Raw genomic sequence first — 15608 nt, forward strand, 5'->3', positions numbered from 1 at the left:
AGCCAGAACGCTGGGAGATACAACATTTCTACACTTTATCAAAGGCAGGGATGAGCCAGTATAATAAATTCAATAGTGCACTGCAAAAACTCAAAATCTTACCAAGTCTATTTGTCTTATTTTTAGTCAAAATGTCTCATCCCACTCAATTTAAGATAAATTCACTTAACAAGAGACATTTCAGCAAGATGGAGGGACTTGTTTTAAGACGATGCATCTTAAATATCTTAAGTCAAACTATCTTGAAATTATCTTGTTTTGAGTTGAATTTTACAAGAAAACTCAAAATGAGTTTAACCCTCGTGTCGTCCTGCGGGTCAAAGTGGCCTGTTTTAAAGTTTGAAAATGTGGGAAAAATATATTTATTTTCACAGTGAAACTTTTGATGTCCACATTTTCAACATTTTTGTGAAATCTCTGAACATTTTTTGGTGGAAAAAAAGAAATGTTAAAAATGTTTCTGAAGAACATTCACATAAAAATCTTTTTTTTGTGAATGCTCTTAAAGAAAATATATTTATAATAGTTTTACTGATATATATGTAATCATTTTAGATATTTTTAGGATTTTTTGTAAGATTTTTACTCATTTTTTGAAAATATTTACAAGAATTTTCTTGCCAAATTTGGGTTTGTTTTTTTTTAAATAAAACTTATAAGGGAAACTTTTAAGGAATTATTGAAATTCTCTTCCTGAAGGTTTTGTAAATTTTCAGAAATTTGGGGGATTTTTTTGTTGAATTTTGGGACTTTTTTCCAACAAGGAAACAATATTTTTTGGTGCCCATAAATGAAGACAGCAGGAGGGTTAATATATCTCAAATTAGGAGGTTAAATGGAAGCAAAACTCGATTTTTGAGTAAAAAACTGCTATTTTTTTTTTTTTTTTTTTAAAGCATGTCTGGCTTATTTTAAGACACCTAAGCTTGACAATCCTGGTAAAATATAGTTTAAAGTAAGTTTTCCCAGCTAATTTTAAGATCTCAAGATTCTAAATATCATATCTTATTTCAAGAAATCTGACCAAGACATTTGTCACTTGTTCTATTGGCAGATTTTTTTCACTTATTTCAAAGTAAAAGTAGCTTGAAATAATTATTTTGTCTTGTTTTCAGAGGGGCATTTTTGGAAAGTTGGAAATAACAGAGAAATGAAAGGATAAAGACATCAAAAGTCAAGCTGGGGAGGAAACTGTCTCCAGACTTTGTTAGATTAGCATATTTTCCAACCTTCAGATCCAAACCCCTGGATAAATAACAGCAGTTTAACAAAGAACAAAGTACTTTTCATTAGACCTAATCTCTTCACTACCGCAACATTAATCTGTCATGCATAGAGCTGCAACAGAAAATTAATTAGTTGTCAACTATTACATTTTGAATTAAAAATTTTAAGAAAAAGAAGTCGAAATCCTCAGATTTTCAAGTATTTTCTGGTTTCTTTTCTCCACTATGACAGTAAACTGAATATTTTTGAAATGTGGACAAGACAAGATAATTGAGGACATCATCTTGGATTCTGGGATCAACATTTTTCAAAATTTCTGACATTTTACAGACCAAACAGCTAATTCAAGGATGTAAATGTCAGATAAACTCACTATTAAAATACTCAGGTTGCAGCCCTGGTTGCGCATAATTTACTTTCGCAATAAAACCATCAAAACTCAGTGAGTTCACAGAGGGTTAAATACCACTGACACATATTGACGGTGTGTCATGGTATTCAGCGAGTAGAAACTAGTTTTTGGCAGCAGTTTAGTCAGATGAAATAAGATGACGCATTTAAACGTATATCAAACTGGGTCAGTGTTCTCGTTTATCTGGTTGTATTTTCTCTGGGCGACTTTGTCCTTTTGTTAGCAACTGCTTGTGTTTTAGGGTTTGGTCTATTAATGTATGCTGCATATACAGTCTTTTCAGTTTAATTATTGAGGTTAAGTTCTGCCACATAAAATTAAAATAGATGAAACATTTAAGCTTTATGTTGCTTTGTTACAGCATCACAGATTAGGAAAGAGATAAGAACATAACTACTGAGTAAAGAGGAATAATCATTGACTAATAAATAATTAAACAAATCAATACATCTTCACTAAGAGAGCAACACACAACACTAATTCATGAACTGAATTATACTTGAGGGTATTTTTGAGTCACTTTGATTTAACTTAACTGTGTTAATTTTATGGTACTTTATACACTTACTGCATTACATGTATTTGACAAATACAGCTGCTTTTTAGTTAAAATGTCATATAAACACATATTTAATATACTTCTAAAATACAAACAAATAATAGACTTGGCTTGCCAATGCTATGCAAACAGTAAAATGTGGCTTAAGGATTAAAAATCCAAGATTTTCATTCTGAACCTGCACATTTTGCACTGTTGTGTTTTACTAAATCAAGGTTCTGAGTATTTCTGTCACCACTGAAGGTGTGTGACAGTTTGACAAAACAAGCTGAAGCTACCTGCCCATTGCTACTATGCATCGAACATAAATATTAATAAACATCTGGCACCGTTAGTGGAAAACCTAGTATAATATGATGGGAAAATCACAAGCCTCTAGTTAATGACATTACCCACTTTTTCATGGTTCACACTGTTGTAAGAAAGTCCTCCTTTGTCCCTAGAGCTGTCCTGCTTCTTCATTCAGCTCAGTAGACTTTTTTAAATTCATTTTAACACACACATTCTTTTAACAGAGTATTTAAGAGCACTTTACTGTCCCATACATGAGGATCAAAAACAGCACTTTAAAATTACAATGTTCTTTTTAATGTTGCTTTGTCTTTTGTGTGTAATTGTGTGTCTTGCTTGGTTGTCCTTTTTAAGCTGCTTGTATGCCCCTTTAATTGCCCCTTGGGGACAAATAAAGTTTTTTGAATTGACTTGAATTGAATAAGAGTCTTATGTAGACTAAAAGCGGCAGTGGGCTGTTTTAAATTGTGCGAGTGGTGAAGCTCAATGGATGGCAATATTGATTATTCGGCCAGTCATCACTTTGATTCAAACTGAATTATCTCAATAACTATGGGATGAATTTCTGCATAGATGAGTCAGAAAGCTGGATAGAAGCCCCCCCCCCAAAAAAAGAAAAGAGACAATACAGTGTTCCAAAATGACTTACTTATCAGAGAGCCAAGGATGTCTGATCAAATCCTTTGTCATTACTGTAAACTAAACAGTCACTAATCAGCGAAACAGAGAACAGAGTTGTTTTTTTACTGGCACTACTAAAGTAATGTCACTGAACTTTGATTTAACTTTAACTGCATGTTTGTTCTCATTGTCAGCAACTCAACCGATAATTTGTAGTTGGCAGTTATTGCATTGCAGCTGCTTCCAACGTGAGTCAGCCATTCAGTTATTCATTTGTTTTCATGATCCACTCTCCTGCTTCCTCTGATCAGCCACTCCCACATGTCCTACTTTCACCCTTCATTATAAATACTTGGTGTGTTCACATCTATTTACTCCATTTTGCTCTTTAAAATACCGCAAAGGTGCTCTGTTGGGTTCAAAGTCTGGACACATACTGAGCCAGTTCACACCTTTTTCTTCTTTGGAAACTCTTGTGTGGTTTTGGCAGTTGGATTTGGATCAAAGCTGCAATATTCTTCTTCTGCCAAACAAAATGCTGCAGACTGGGAGTCATCGTGTCAGCCAGTATTTTTAGCATATCCACAGTCATTCATAGTGTCACCTGAGGCGTCATCCCTCAACACTTTTGCACTCATGCAGCCTCATATCACCTCTGTGCTTCACTGTCAGGACTATACATTCACTGTGGTAGTTCTGACCAGGTTCATACTAAACCCATTGGACCCTGTCTGAGCTGAACAAATTTTCTTCATATTATTTGACCAAACAATGTCAGCCAATACCAGGCTTGTTTTCAAACAAGTTTCATCTTGCAGTTTTGTGCCAAGGCGGAAACAAGTTTTTTCTTTCTCAGATGCCATCCATAGAGGTTGACGTTATGTCACATCCTTCATACTGTCTGAGCTGCTACCGAAACTCAGATTTCTGCTGATAACCCCTGTGCCAAGTCCAAGGCATTAGGCCTAATGTTTTACAGAGCTACATTTTGAAAGTAGTGCACTGTCCATGGCATAATTTTGTGACACAGCTGTGACTCTGATTAGTGGTACTATTTGAATATTATCCTAGATTTGATTATCTGGTGGTATAATTCTGGCAGTGACAAACTGTGTGTTTGTAAAAGTAATAAAATCTGTAGTGAGCACATTTAAAAAAAATCATTATCAGTTACACCTGAACAGGTCGATTCACTCCTGAAGTCGAATCTGTTCAAAGTCTGACATTAAGTCAGGAGACAGTTTGACCCTAAAGGTCTGACTTACTGTTTCTGAAACCTTCCACCACATCTCCTGTTTTCATTTTTTAAATTACAATTAAATAATGCTTTACAGCACCAAAACACAAAACAATCCTCTAAAATCAATATATCAACTAAGGTCCGGACTTCCTGCATTTTCCAGAACTTTCAACAACATCTCAGCAGATAACATTAAATAATAATAAGGTGCTTATCAGTTGCACCACTGAACTGGTTAAATGTTAATTTTAGACCAAACGTAAAATATTTGCTGTTCATTAGGCGAGTACAAATGTCACGGTCCCAGGTGACCTCTCTTTCTATCTATAACCTTTCTATCTCTTCCTATGTTTGCACTGATTGTTGTTTTGCACAGTCTCACATTAAAACCAGTACTATAGACTGTTATTTTTGGAACCAGCGCCTATATTTTGCAAATACAATAAATCCTGATAACTAAAAGCCGTAGCATTAAATATAAAAAAGTGAGATATCCCCATCTTATTGAATTCCACTTCATAATTTCTGTATTTTTTCTCTTTTTTTAAATTATACCATCTTGATGCTTGAGCAGTATTGTCAATCTGATATTAATGCTAATAAATTACATTAAATTGACCTGAAATATGTCTAAACTAGGACTATCATACAAATTAATGTCGGGTGTGACAGAGAGAGACTCCTGAGTTGATTTGTAGAAATAAAAGGACAAATTTGCAAAGAAAAAAGACCTGTTTTGGTTGCTAAAGTTGCAGAAATATGAACGGACAAGAAACTTCCCTAGAGACACAGTAGAGATAAAGGTAAACAAAGGAAATAACCGATATCAGTCCTGCATGATATGACAAACAGAAGGAATTATCTGAATGCTAACCAAAGGTGGAATGGCAAAGACAATCATCCAGGTAAAACAAATATTATACCTGTATTTAATAGGACAATCAGCACCACAGTTCTGCTATTAGAGGCTCTATTTTTCTGTCTGTAACATTCAGCTTGAAACTCAGACATGGGCTCCATCAGCTGGTTGTGGGAGCAACATCGGTTTTTAATGTACCAATGTTTTTTATTTCCATTTGCATTTTTGTTTTATTTTCTCAGTAAACAGGGATATCTGTCCTTGACACACAGGTATGTCTAATTACTATTTAATTATGAATCAACTGATTTATTTTATTTCAAACTATATTACATATATATTAGCAGTGTGTCATGAAACTTATTGGTATTATTAGAAGGCACTTTAACCTGGATTCTAAAAAGTCTATAATGTATCACATATTTCAGTGAACGCATTATTTGATCTTGATCTGATTGCAAATGTGTCCTTGTTTGAAATAAACAAAACGGTTAAAAAAAAAAAAGGCAGTAACAGACCTGAAGTATTACTAACAGCACTAGATTAAAATAAAGGTAAATCTGTAGAGATATTTTCACTTTATAATTGTTTGCTAGTGATGTATTTTTAACTTCTTTTTGTAAGTGAGTTTGCATAATTGTTGTTTTGAAATGTGCTCTATAAATAAACTGATTTGAAAAATCCCACTGCGTCAGGACTGCACTAAGTTACCACCTTGTGATTATTTTCATCATCGATTTGCAGATAATTTTCTTGGCTAATTATTTGGTTGATAAAATCGTAGAAACTGTGAGTAAATACTACAAAATAAAAAACGATGTTTTGCCCAACCCAAGGACATTTACACGGTTTGTAATGAAAGAAAACCAGTAAATCCTTTAAATGCAAAAGCAGCAAACAACAATTTTTGGTATTTCTGCTTTTAAAACATTTACCAGACCAGTTAACATATTCATTGACTAATAACTACAGCGCTAGTGGTCAACATGAACTGTCATCTGCAGGTACCTGTTTGTTTCTGTTGGAGGATGTGTCCTAGCAGTCGTCACAATGGGCATCTACAGCTTGCTCCTCTTCACCTCCACCCTCGTCTTCATTCTGCTCGTCCTCTCTGTGGATCCCAGCTGTGTCCACATCTGGGCGTTTGGTATCCAAATGTTGTGGCAAACCTTCTGGCACCTGCTAATACAGTACAGGGAATACTACCTGCATGAACCTGTCAGCATCAGGTACTCATCTTAAAACCTTCCGCTATTATGTAATCTGAAACCTCCATGCTTCACCAGAACACCCAATAACTTAATAATTAGTGTATTTAACAATAAGTCTGGTGGTTTCATAAAGGACCAAAACCAAGAATGGGCTGATCTTTTGTTTCTCTGTGGAACAGAGCTTCATTTTTGTACAAAAAAAAAAAATATTTTTTTTAAAAAACATCTTTAAACAGCACAGACACACTGTTCTCTGCCGGTTCAACCGAACAATTGGCTTTTCTGAGTTACTCACCCTCAAAACCACAAATACTCCAAACACAGCAAAACAAAAAAAAAAAAAAAAATAGAATTTGTTAGTTTCAATGCACTGCCTACCAAACACGACATAAAATTATGGAATGAATTAATTTGTATTCAAACTGGAGAAGTTTTATTATACATTCAACAAATAACTTTAGATTACAACAGCTATCCTGGAGCTTTCAGCCACACAGTGGTAGTCATAAGACTGAGTTTGCTTTCAAATGCAGCTTCTTGATATGAATAAAAGCTTCAAAACAGCTACTAAATAGACTTTGATGTGAGACTGTTTACTCAATTGCTCTTTCCACCAGTTTCGTCCAGTTGTTGGATGCTAATTTCCTGTACACTATGGATAAAACATGAAATGCGGACAGATACACATTCGATATTAATTACTCAATGTTCAAAAAAGGACTTACATGTTATCACATTAACAGCTCTTGTGCTTTCAGGTTGTTCTTGGCGGTGTCCTCTTTGATGCTGCTCACTCAGAGAATCACCTCAGTGTCCATGGACCTACAGGAGAAACGAATTATGCTAACATGTAACACATCATCCAGAAGGCAGACATGTGTGATGATCCTCCCTCTCATCAGCTACACCCTCAGTTTCACCACACTGCTCGGTGGTCCTCTGTGTTCCTACAGCCGATTTGTGCTCCTCATGGAGGGAATCGGCCTCAGCTCTCCACCCAGTCCACTGGCTGTAGTCTTCCTGAAGTTGATCCAAGTGTTACTGCTGCAGTGGGCTCGGTGGTGTCTTATCTATTTTCTGAAACGCAACATGTATGATCCCGTCAACTCTGGGGTCCTCTATGGCATCCTGTGGACTTGGTGTCTTGCACTGGTTTTTAGGATCCAGTATTACTCTCACTGGAGGATCAGTGAAGGCCTCAATAACGCAGTTGGGTTTGGCTTTTGGGAATATTCATTAGCAGACTCCTCAGAATTGAGCGGACTCTCTGATGGGGATTTCTGGACCACTGAGTCGTCGAGCAGAATGTCAGAGTATGCCCGTCAATGGAACTTTACAACAGCTTTATGGCTGCGTAGACTGGTTTATATCAGGTGCAAACATTTCCCGTTGTTCATGTGTTTTGGCTTTTCACTTTGGTGGCATGGTTTACATGTAGGTCACTTTGTGGGGTTTTTCACCTGGGCAGCAACAGTGAAAGCAGACTATCGCATACACAAGCACTTGTGGCCAGAATTTTCACTAACATGGAGGAAAATATACATTTTTCTAGGCTGGATTAACACTCAAATGATTGTTACTTGTATTGCTATAGCAGTAGAATTCAGAAATATGTCTGGTTTGAGACTTTTGTGGGGAACATATGTAGGTCTGTTTCCATTTGCGAATATAATACTGCTCTTTATCTTGTTAAAACTTGAGAGGCGTTGCTAGGGAAGTAATGTACAAACTGGTAATCAAAAAAATCTGTATTACTGCAATATTAGAAAACTGTATTCAAATTAGTAGTCTTAGAGCAAGATGTAACTGGTAGTCATACATTATTTTATACCACAGTCACAACATTAAAACTACCTGCATTACATTGTTTAGGTCTCTCTTGTGCCACAAAAAGAGCTGTGACACATCAGGACGTGGACACTGGACTTTCTGGCGTTGTCCTGGGGTAACTTGCACCAAGACGCTGGCAGTGGATCCTTTGGGTCCCGCAGGTTGCAGGGTGGGACCTCCATGGATCCAGCTTGTTCTGGTAGATCCCACTGATGCTCAGTCAGATTGAGATCTGGGGAATTTGGAGGCCAACTCAATACTTTTAGCTCTTGGTTGGACTCCTCAAGTTGTTCCTAGGCACTTTTTATGGTATCTGGGGTCTGTTCGGTCTAGAAAAAAATTGTAGGTAGGTGGTAGATGACAGTTATATCCACATGCATGCCAGCACCCAAAGTTTCTCAGCAGAACATTGCATTGTAACAAGATTAACAACGTAAATCATTTCGCCAGGCATAGGTTATAACATTGTGGCTAGTTGGCATATGTTAGAGCCTCCACTATATCTAAATGACGTGGACATTGGAGATAAAAGCAAAGATGTTTGTTTACTGCTACAATTTATCAATCAAAATTTATTTATAGAGCGCTTCACAACACTCAAGGTGACTGAAAGCAAATTAAAAGAAAGCAACAATAGCAGTCTTTAATTATGCATTAAGTGACATTGTTAACAGTGGCATTGGCATTACACCATGTCACTATGTGAGAGCAGCTTCTATCATATTGCTAAACTTAGAAAAAGCACTGAACTCTGCAGGTATGTGCAGGTTTTAGCTCCTATTATCAGCTTGCTTCAGTTCTGTGACTCTCACTAACCTCTAAAAAAAAAAAAAAACACTGGCACTGGCTTCTAGTTCAAACGCTCAGGTACTCCGGTTGTACAATGCCTACCCTGCATGAAAAGACAGAGAGGCAAAGTAAACAAATGACTTATGAAGACAGCTGAGCTTAAAACCCAGATATTTTTAATATTCAATGTACGAGCTGTAAAGCCTGGAGTGTACAATGCAGTCATACCGCCCCCTGGTGGTCAGAAATGACACACTGCAGGTCTGAAGTGTCTACCCATAATAACAGCACGTTGCAGGTTTGTCTATTATTCAAGTTCAATTCCTTTTAAAATGCAGACCTTAATTACATAATCATGTTAGAATCATTAATAAACAAATCTGAACATGCAGTTATATCTGATTTTTTTAAAATCAGCAACCGTAAGTGCCGTTTTATGAGAACAGTCATGTATTACATTGCAAAACTGTATTCTGTTAAAAATCATACACCACGTAATAAAATATGCTGTGCACTGATTAACTCACTTTTCTGAGTACTTCTTCATTTCAGCAAAGTCTCTCTTCATTATTTCCACAAACTGCCAGTAACAATGCCTAAAAATAACAACAGTCCAAGGTTTCTGTTGGAGACAAATTTCTTCCAGCAGTCTTCTGGCTTGTTGATGTCCAAAGTGTAAATCTACAAAAAAGTAAAGCAAATATCATATTTAATTTTTTTTTTTTTTTTAAAACATGGCTAAAGCCTAGCCAGGTTAGCATATTAACTAAGATTATCTGTTATACATATTTACATCACCAGTTCACTCACTATGGAATTAAATTCTGTCATTAAAGAATTAGTCATTTGTCCTCAGCATTCAGACTACACATTACAACACTGTGTTCCTCACCTGGTGTGTGAGGTGAATGCCCACAGTGGTCAGCACAGCATAGTAAGGGAGAGTCTGGTTAGCATTGATGCCTGCGACAACCAGTCCTGACATCATGGCCACTGAGAAGCCACTCAGCCAAGGTTTGGTTTGCTCCTGGAACTTCAGTGCAGTGGATTTGACTCCTACCTTGATGTCATCCTCCTTATCCTGGTTATCAAAGAAAATCCCACACTCAGTAAATACACTTTAAAATGTGAGACACTAATCTTTTGTGCAGCTCCAGAGTGAGTGACTGCAACAGTAGTAGATTGCTCTCATTAGATGTGAAAAGAATAATTTTCACTTTTAATCCAATTCCCAATATGATCTCACAGCTCACATAAGTTTCAGTTTTACTGTCTTTTTAGCCACAGTGTTCCTCCTATAATCCACAGAATTTCATTTGCAGGAACTCCACATTGCTCAGTGGAGAGAGAAGAACCTAAAACCCCAGTTCAGGCAAACGTATGATGATGCCACAGCAGTTCTCTCTGATATGTAATAAAGCATATACTGGCATATAGGCAAGATATTCCATCATTGTAATTTGTTTGAAAATTTCCAGTGTTTTGAAGCCTCTAGTGAACCGTCTTTCACTGAAAATTTACATTTGTGCATGTATTTAAAGGCCAACTCAGATGTGTTCATACCAGACCACCAGAATGTTGTTTACATCCATATATTCATGTATACATCTAGAATAATAAAAGTGACTGTAAATGTGGAAAAATAACCATATCTGTGGGTGAATTTGGCAAAACTGTTGAATGCATTTCCGCACTGAGTGAGGATTGTGGCTTGTCTTCAAATAACTGCATAAACTCTAGACTGAAAGCTGCAGCAGCATGTTGAATACAAAGAATGTTGATGTTTGAAGAATAGAAATGACTGGAATCAGTATTTCACGTGACATAGGAGCTAACTCCATACTTCACCTGATGTGCATATATTGTGTCATACATCAGTGTCCACATCACTCCTGAGAGATACAGTGGGAGACAAATGGACCAATCACAAGAGCCCTTAACAGCAGACCAGCCCAGCAGAGTGCCCCAGTTGAAAACGAGTCCTAAAGAGAGCGCACAGAAGGAACGTGAGATAAAGTTCAGCTTCTGTGATGGGGATAAATATCAACTTTATGATGAAAATTTAACACAGCCCATACCTAACATAAGCTGTGGCCAGTAAGTGATCCTCTTCATCAGCGGATAGGTGATAACAAGTAATAATGAAGAAGCACCCAGAGCTATGCTGTGAGGAACAATGTGGCCACTGTGAGTCAACAAGCAATAGTATAAAAACATAAATAACTGAGCACAGGTGATTGCCTTTACCTGCATTCTAACATACATGCCTCGACTTTGGACATTAACACACCTTAAATAACTCATCTAGAAATGTAACTAAGAGAACAGGGTGAGCCAGTGTTTAGTGAAGCATTACTGCTGCACTTATTTTTACAATGGCCTCAAGGGCAATTGAAGGCTAAAAAATGGCAAAATTGCACACGTGAAATGCCAAAATGGTGGTTACTGTTTGACCTACACACTCGATCATTTTGTTCATCTGTGCTGTTGTTCTATTATCATTTGGCTAACAAACTGAAATCAATGTATCTCTGTATCTCTACATAGCACTCATGAACACACTGGCAGACTTCTGGGTACCTGTAATAGTTGAGACACAAAAGAACCCCAAGTCCAAGAGAGAGCTGCCCTCCCAGGAAGACCAGCGCCTGCATTTGAGAAATCTCTCCTGATGCAACCGGTCGAGTGGCTGTCCTGGACACCTGCACAAAAGCACCAACACTGTGAATCAGGCAATGCTAATAATGATAAAATAAATTAGAAATCTGAACATCTTGCTGTAACACAACAGCAAGTTTAATTTTGTAAAATTGCATACCACTAATGGCTTTTTTATGTACTGCAGCTTAATAAAGACTGTATTCATACTTGAACATGTATGACCAGAAAAGATTTCAGTGGGTGAAATGTCTTAATACAATTAGAAAGACTCTTGATTTATTGCAGAAGTATATGTAAGCGGTCATGCCATCCAGAGAGGGTTCCTGAGTACTAACATAGCAGTGCCAATCTAGTTTTTAAATTAATGAGATCTAAAGTAACAGTTAATTAACATCTGAAAAACTGCTACTTTTTATTGGCTGCTTGTCATAGGGTTTGTTTTTATTTTTTCAGTTTAAAAGTCAACAAAATATGCTATAATTTGGTCTTGTATACCTTTTTGTCAAAGTCTTTATCCCACATGTCGTTGATGGTGCAGCCAGCTCCTCTCATCACCAGACTACCTACACCAAACAGAGTGAGCATGCCCAGATGTGGTAGCTGGCCCGGTTCTGCAGCCAGAGCGATGCTCCATGTACACGGGAGGTACAGCAGCCATGTTCCTACAGTACAGATGCAACAAAACTCATGAGAAATGAAGACGGGATTAACAGCTTACAAATAGAAATGCTCCAAGGAAATGAATGCCCAGCTAGGGGGAACATTTGGCTTGTGGCAGTTTGACTGTGGTCCAGCTGGGAGTGTCTTAGCAGTAAAATACACTGTTGCTGAATCAAAGCATTTCATACCGAGCAGCACCTATCTGCGAGTGTCCTGCGAGTTTGAAGCAGCTTAACAAAACTATATGAGCTCCCCTTCCTTTATAAACACACTTTCGACTAAAATCTGACAAAAGATCTTGCAGTTTAACTTGTGAAGGACTGACTATTATGTAACACACTCTTTGTGCTTCAGATTCACGTAATACCAGTGGTGCTACTCGATTTCAAGTACATCTTTACATTTTGGGTTACAATCAAAATTGTCCAGACCTATGGACATTTCTACAGCTTCAGATATAAAATTTTATGTAACAGTTACAGGTTTAAACAAAATTACTATTTACTACCAATAGGTTTATCCAGCCTCATCAGTCTGAGGTATGGTTGCACGTGAGCTGGTGCTGAATTCACAATACTAGCAGCTGATACACTGAACGATCTTCTCCCATTGTGTTGTGTTTGAAGCAGTCTGACTGATGGCCGGATTACTCTCTGGCTGTAAAGCACTCTTGTCAACACAATGGGCCGTGAGCGCAGACCGTCGTTAGTCCTCATTCCTTCCTTTTGGTGGAAGCTGTTTGAAAGTTTGGTGAGGCAGGGATAACAACAGCTCCCATGTTGAATCCTCTTCAGGGCTGTCAAAGTTAACTGGCTGGTCAGCTTGGCTTGGAACATGATGTCTCTCTGACATCAAATGAGCATTTTCCTCTCTTCTATAATAGATGTCAGCCTTGAACACACAAACACAACAGTTTAACGTCGGCTTTATGGCAGAGAAGAACCAATTTGCTGCAACAGGCAATCCTTTTGTGCAACAGTGAATCAGCTACACAAAGACTGAGACTGTAGCTTCAGCATCAACTAGTGGAACAGACGGATTATTGCAGCTGGTACGGTCAGATAGATCGGCAGTTCTCAAATGGGGGTACTTGAAGGTATGCCAGGGGGTATGTGAGATTTTTAAAAATATATTTAAAAACTAGAACAATTCAAAAATCCTTTATGAAATATATTTATTCAATAATACTTCAACAAAATATGAATGAAAGTTCATAAACTGAATTTCATATCAAGTAGGCCGTTCCATTTTATCACCATAAACCCAGATTATGGAAGAGTTTAGACAGAAGAGTATATTTGTTTAAATTATTCTGTTGAACCACGTTTCAAAAGCAATGTCTGATTTTCACTGGTTAATTTTCATAGCTATTTTTTTTTTTTTTTACTTTTTTCAGATTCAAATTATTTCTGTGACCATTGTGGGTTTTTCTTTCATTAAACGAGGGGTACCAACAATTTTGTCCACGTGTGTAAGAGGACACTTTACGTTGATAATTACTTCTGTGTAGAAATCTTTATTTACAATTGAATCAATTATTTATTTTTCAACAAGTTTTTAGTTATTTTTTCCAAATAGTTGAAGAAAGACCACTACAAATTAGCACATTTTTTGCATTGTTATAAAATGTAATATATCAGAAACTGATGACGTAGTGCTGTATTTTACGTCTTTGTCTCTTTTTGTCAGCCAAAAATGCTTTGCCTTGGTTGGAGGGGTACTTGAATGAAAAAATAGTTCACAGGGGGTACGTCACTGAAAAAAGGTTGAGAATCGCTGAGATATATTGTCAAATAAATCCACTAATGCAGATGAATACGCTGTAGACATTATTGCTGCAATGGCAAACTTCTAGCTACTGCTGAAGTTTAGATACTGGCTTGCTAACTGTAGCTTAATTTAGCATTTTCAGGTCACGTTTAACAAATTTAGCTTGTCGTGAAGAAAAAAACTGTAACATAAGAGTAAAATAAACTTACATTATAAGCTACAGGAGCGAAAATGTAGATTTTAATTACGACTTACCACTAGACAGATTCCCACCAGGTCAATGCTGCTGACGCTTCCGTGTTGTGGTACGTCGCGTATTACTGCTCCGAAGGAAACAACGTAAGCTCAGAAACAACAAGGCTCATGGACGGGACACTTCTTGCGCGAAATTACAGTAGTACTTCTATAATACTTTAACAACGATAACAGTAACGATCATTACAATTATTGGTAATATTGTTGTTATTGTTGTTGTAATATTGTTATTGTTTAATTAAATATCAAATAATGAAGGTGAAAATAATGTTTGATCTTGATTGGTTTATTTGTCATTTTTGGTTCACTTTTGCAGCACCTTTTTAATGCATATTTTTAGGAAAGATAACAGCGACACTTTGTTGTGAGGTGTAAATGAAATAGCTGCTAGAAACCCTCGTTTTAAGGCATTTCTTCAAACCCTTTCAAAAACATTGTAAGTTCAGTTCGCTTATTTTCATCTTGCTCACACACAAATGTGCAGTAAATTACCACATATGAACAGAATCTGAAACAATATTGGTCATTCCACAGATGAAAGGGATTCGAAAAAAAAGAAGGCAAAGAAATTCTCTGTTGTCGCTTTAAATTGTAAAAATTGGCGTAACTTACGTACTTCCGGTAAATTTTGTCTGTGATATCACAATTACAGCATGCCTTTTGTTTTTGTTTTTTTTCCACATGAATACTTATTCTTACTTTTAAAAGAGTGACTCATCAACAACGAAACCATAAAATTAGGAAGTGAGCAAATTAGGGATAACTACACCTCTTTGTGCAGATTAAAATATAAAATAGACTTTAAATTTGACTTTAATTTTAATTATTGTTGCATTATGTTAAGAAAGATACGTGTTTCAAACTGTAAGGAACCAAAAGTTTTATTTTTTCTCAGATATAAAGCAGCATGTAATTTTATTGTGAGAGCATAAGATGTGGATGAAAAGTTAGAAATACTGTCACATAGCGACCCCTCGCATAATAACAGTTTGGCCACTGGTGAACTTTAGTCTGTAGCAAACGGTGCATTTAAGGTCATATTGTTCCTCTTTCCAACAAATTAATGAATATCTCAGTACACCTCACCCATTGCTGTCCACGCTCCCTTCAGGGAAAAACAACTCTCATTGCATCTGTAGTTGACAGAACTTCCTGTCATCTCTAATTTTCTCTCCAGTCATCATTTTATATGAAATACAGTCAAGTTCACCACACAATCACTG

General features: G+C 36.7%; 2 protein-coding genes across 2 annotated transcripts; one reads left to right on the forward strand and one right to left on the reverse strand.

The window, feature by feature from the left end:
* Positions 1-5359: 5359 nt before the first annotated feature.
* On the forward strand, positions 5360-8264 carry mboat4 (membrane bound O-acyltransferase domain containing 4). Its single transcript, XM_035956287.2, has 3 exons — positions 5360-5394; positions 6214-6438; positions 7179-8264. Exons 1-3 carry the CDS (start codon positions 5360-5362, stop codon positions 8131-8133), a joined length of 1215 nt encoding a protein of 404 aa, XP_035812180.1. The 3' UTR covers positions 8134-8264.
* A 934-nt stretch (positions 8265-9198) lies between these two features.
* On the reverse strand, positions 9199-14537 carry coq2 (coenzyme Q2 4-hydroxybenzoate polyprenyltransferase). Its single transcript, XM_023288141.3, has 8 exons — positions 14386-14537; positions 12869-13251; positions 12196-12362; positions 11620-11741; positions 11118-11203; positions 10888-11021; positions 9932-10120; positions 9199-9720 (listed from the first exon to the last, which is right to left on the reverse strand). Exons 2-8 carry the CDS (start codon positions 13194-13196, stop codon positions 9607-9609), a joined length of 1140 nt encoding a protein of 379 aa, XP_023143909.1. The 5' UTR covers positions 13197-13251; positions 14386-14537; the 3' UTR covers positions 9199-9606.
* Positions 14538-15608: the final 1071 nt, after the last annotated feature.

This window comes from Amphiprion ocellaris, chromosome 6 (assembly GCF_022539595.1).
Source record: "Amphiprion ocellaris isolate individual 3 ecotype Okinawa chromosome 6, ASM2253959v1, whole genome shotgun sequence".
NCBI lineage: Eukaryota > Metazoa > Chordata > Actinopteri > Pomacentridae > Amphiprion > Amphiprion ocellaris.

What these genes read in the sequence shown, in the direction of transcription:
- mboat4 (XM_035956287.2), top strand. Translation starts at nt 5,360, where the DNA reads ATGGGCTCCATCAGCTGGTTGTGGGAGCAACATCG. An exon ending in TGGTTGTGGGAGCAACATCG is followed by an intron (nt 5,395 to 6,213) that starts GTTTTTAATGTA and finishes TGTCATCTGCAG; the next exon opens with GTACCTGTTTGTTTCTGTTG. An exon ending in CATGAACCTGTCAGCATCAG is followed by an intron (nt 6,439 to 7,178) that starts GTACTCATCTTA and finishes TTGTGCTTTCAG; the next exon opens with GTTGTTCTTGGCGGTGTCCT.
- coq2 (XM_023288141.3), bottom strand. Translation starts at nt 13,196, where the DNA reads ATGTTCCAAGCCAAGCTGACCAGCCAGTTAACTTTGACAGCCCTGAAG. An exon ending in ATAAAGACTTTGACAAAAAG is followed by an intron (nt 11,742 to 12,195) that starts GTATACAAGACC and finishes GCTTTTGTGCAG; the next exon opens with GTGTCCAGGACAGCCACTCG. An exon ending in CTGGCCACAGCTTATGTTAG is followed by an intron (nt 11,022 to 11,117) that starts GTATGGGCTGTG and finishes CGCTCTCTTTAG; the next exon opens with GACTCGTTTTCAACTGGGGC.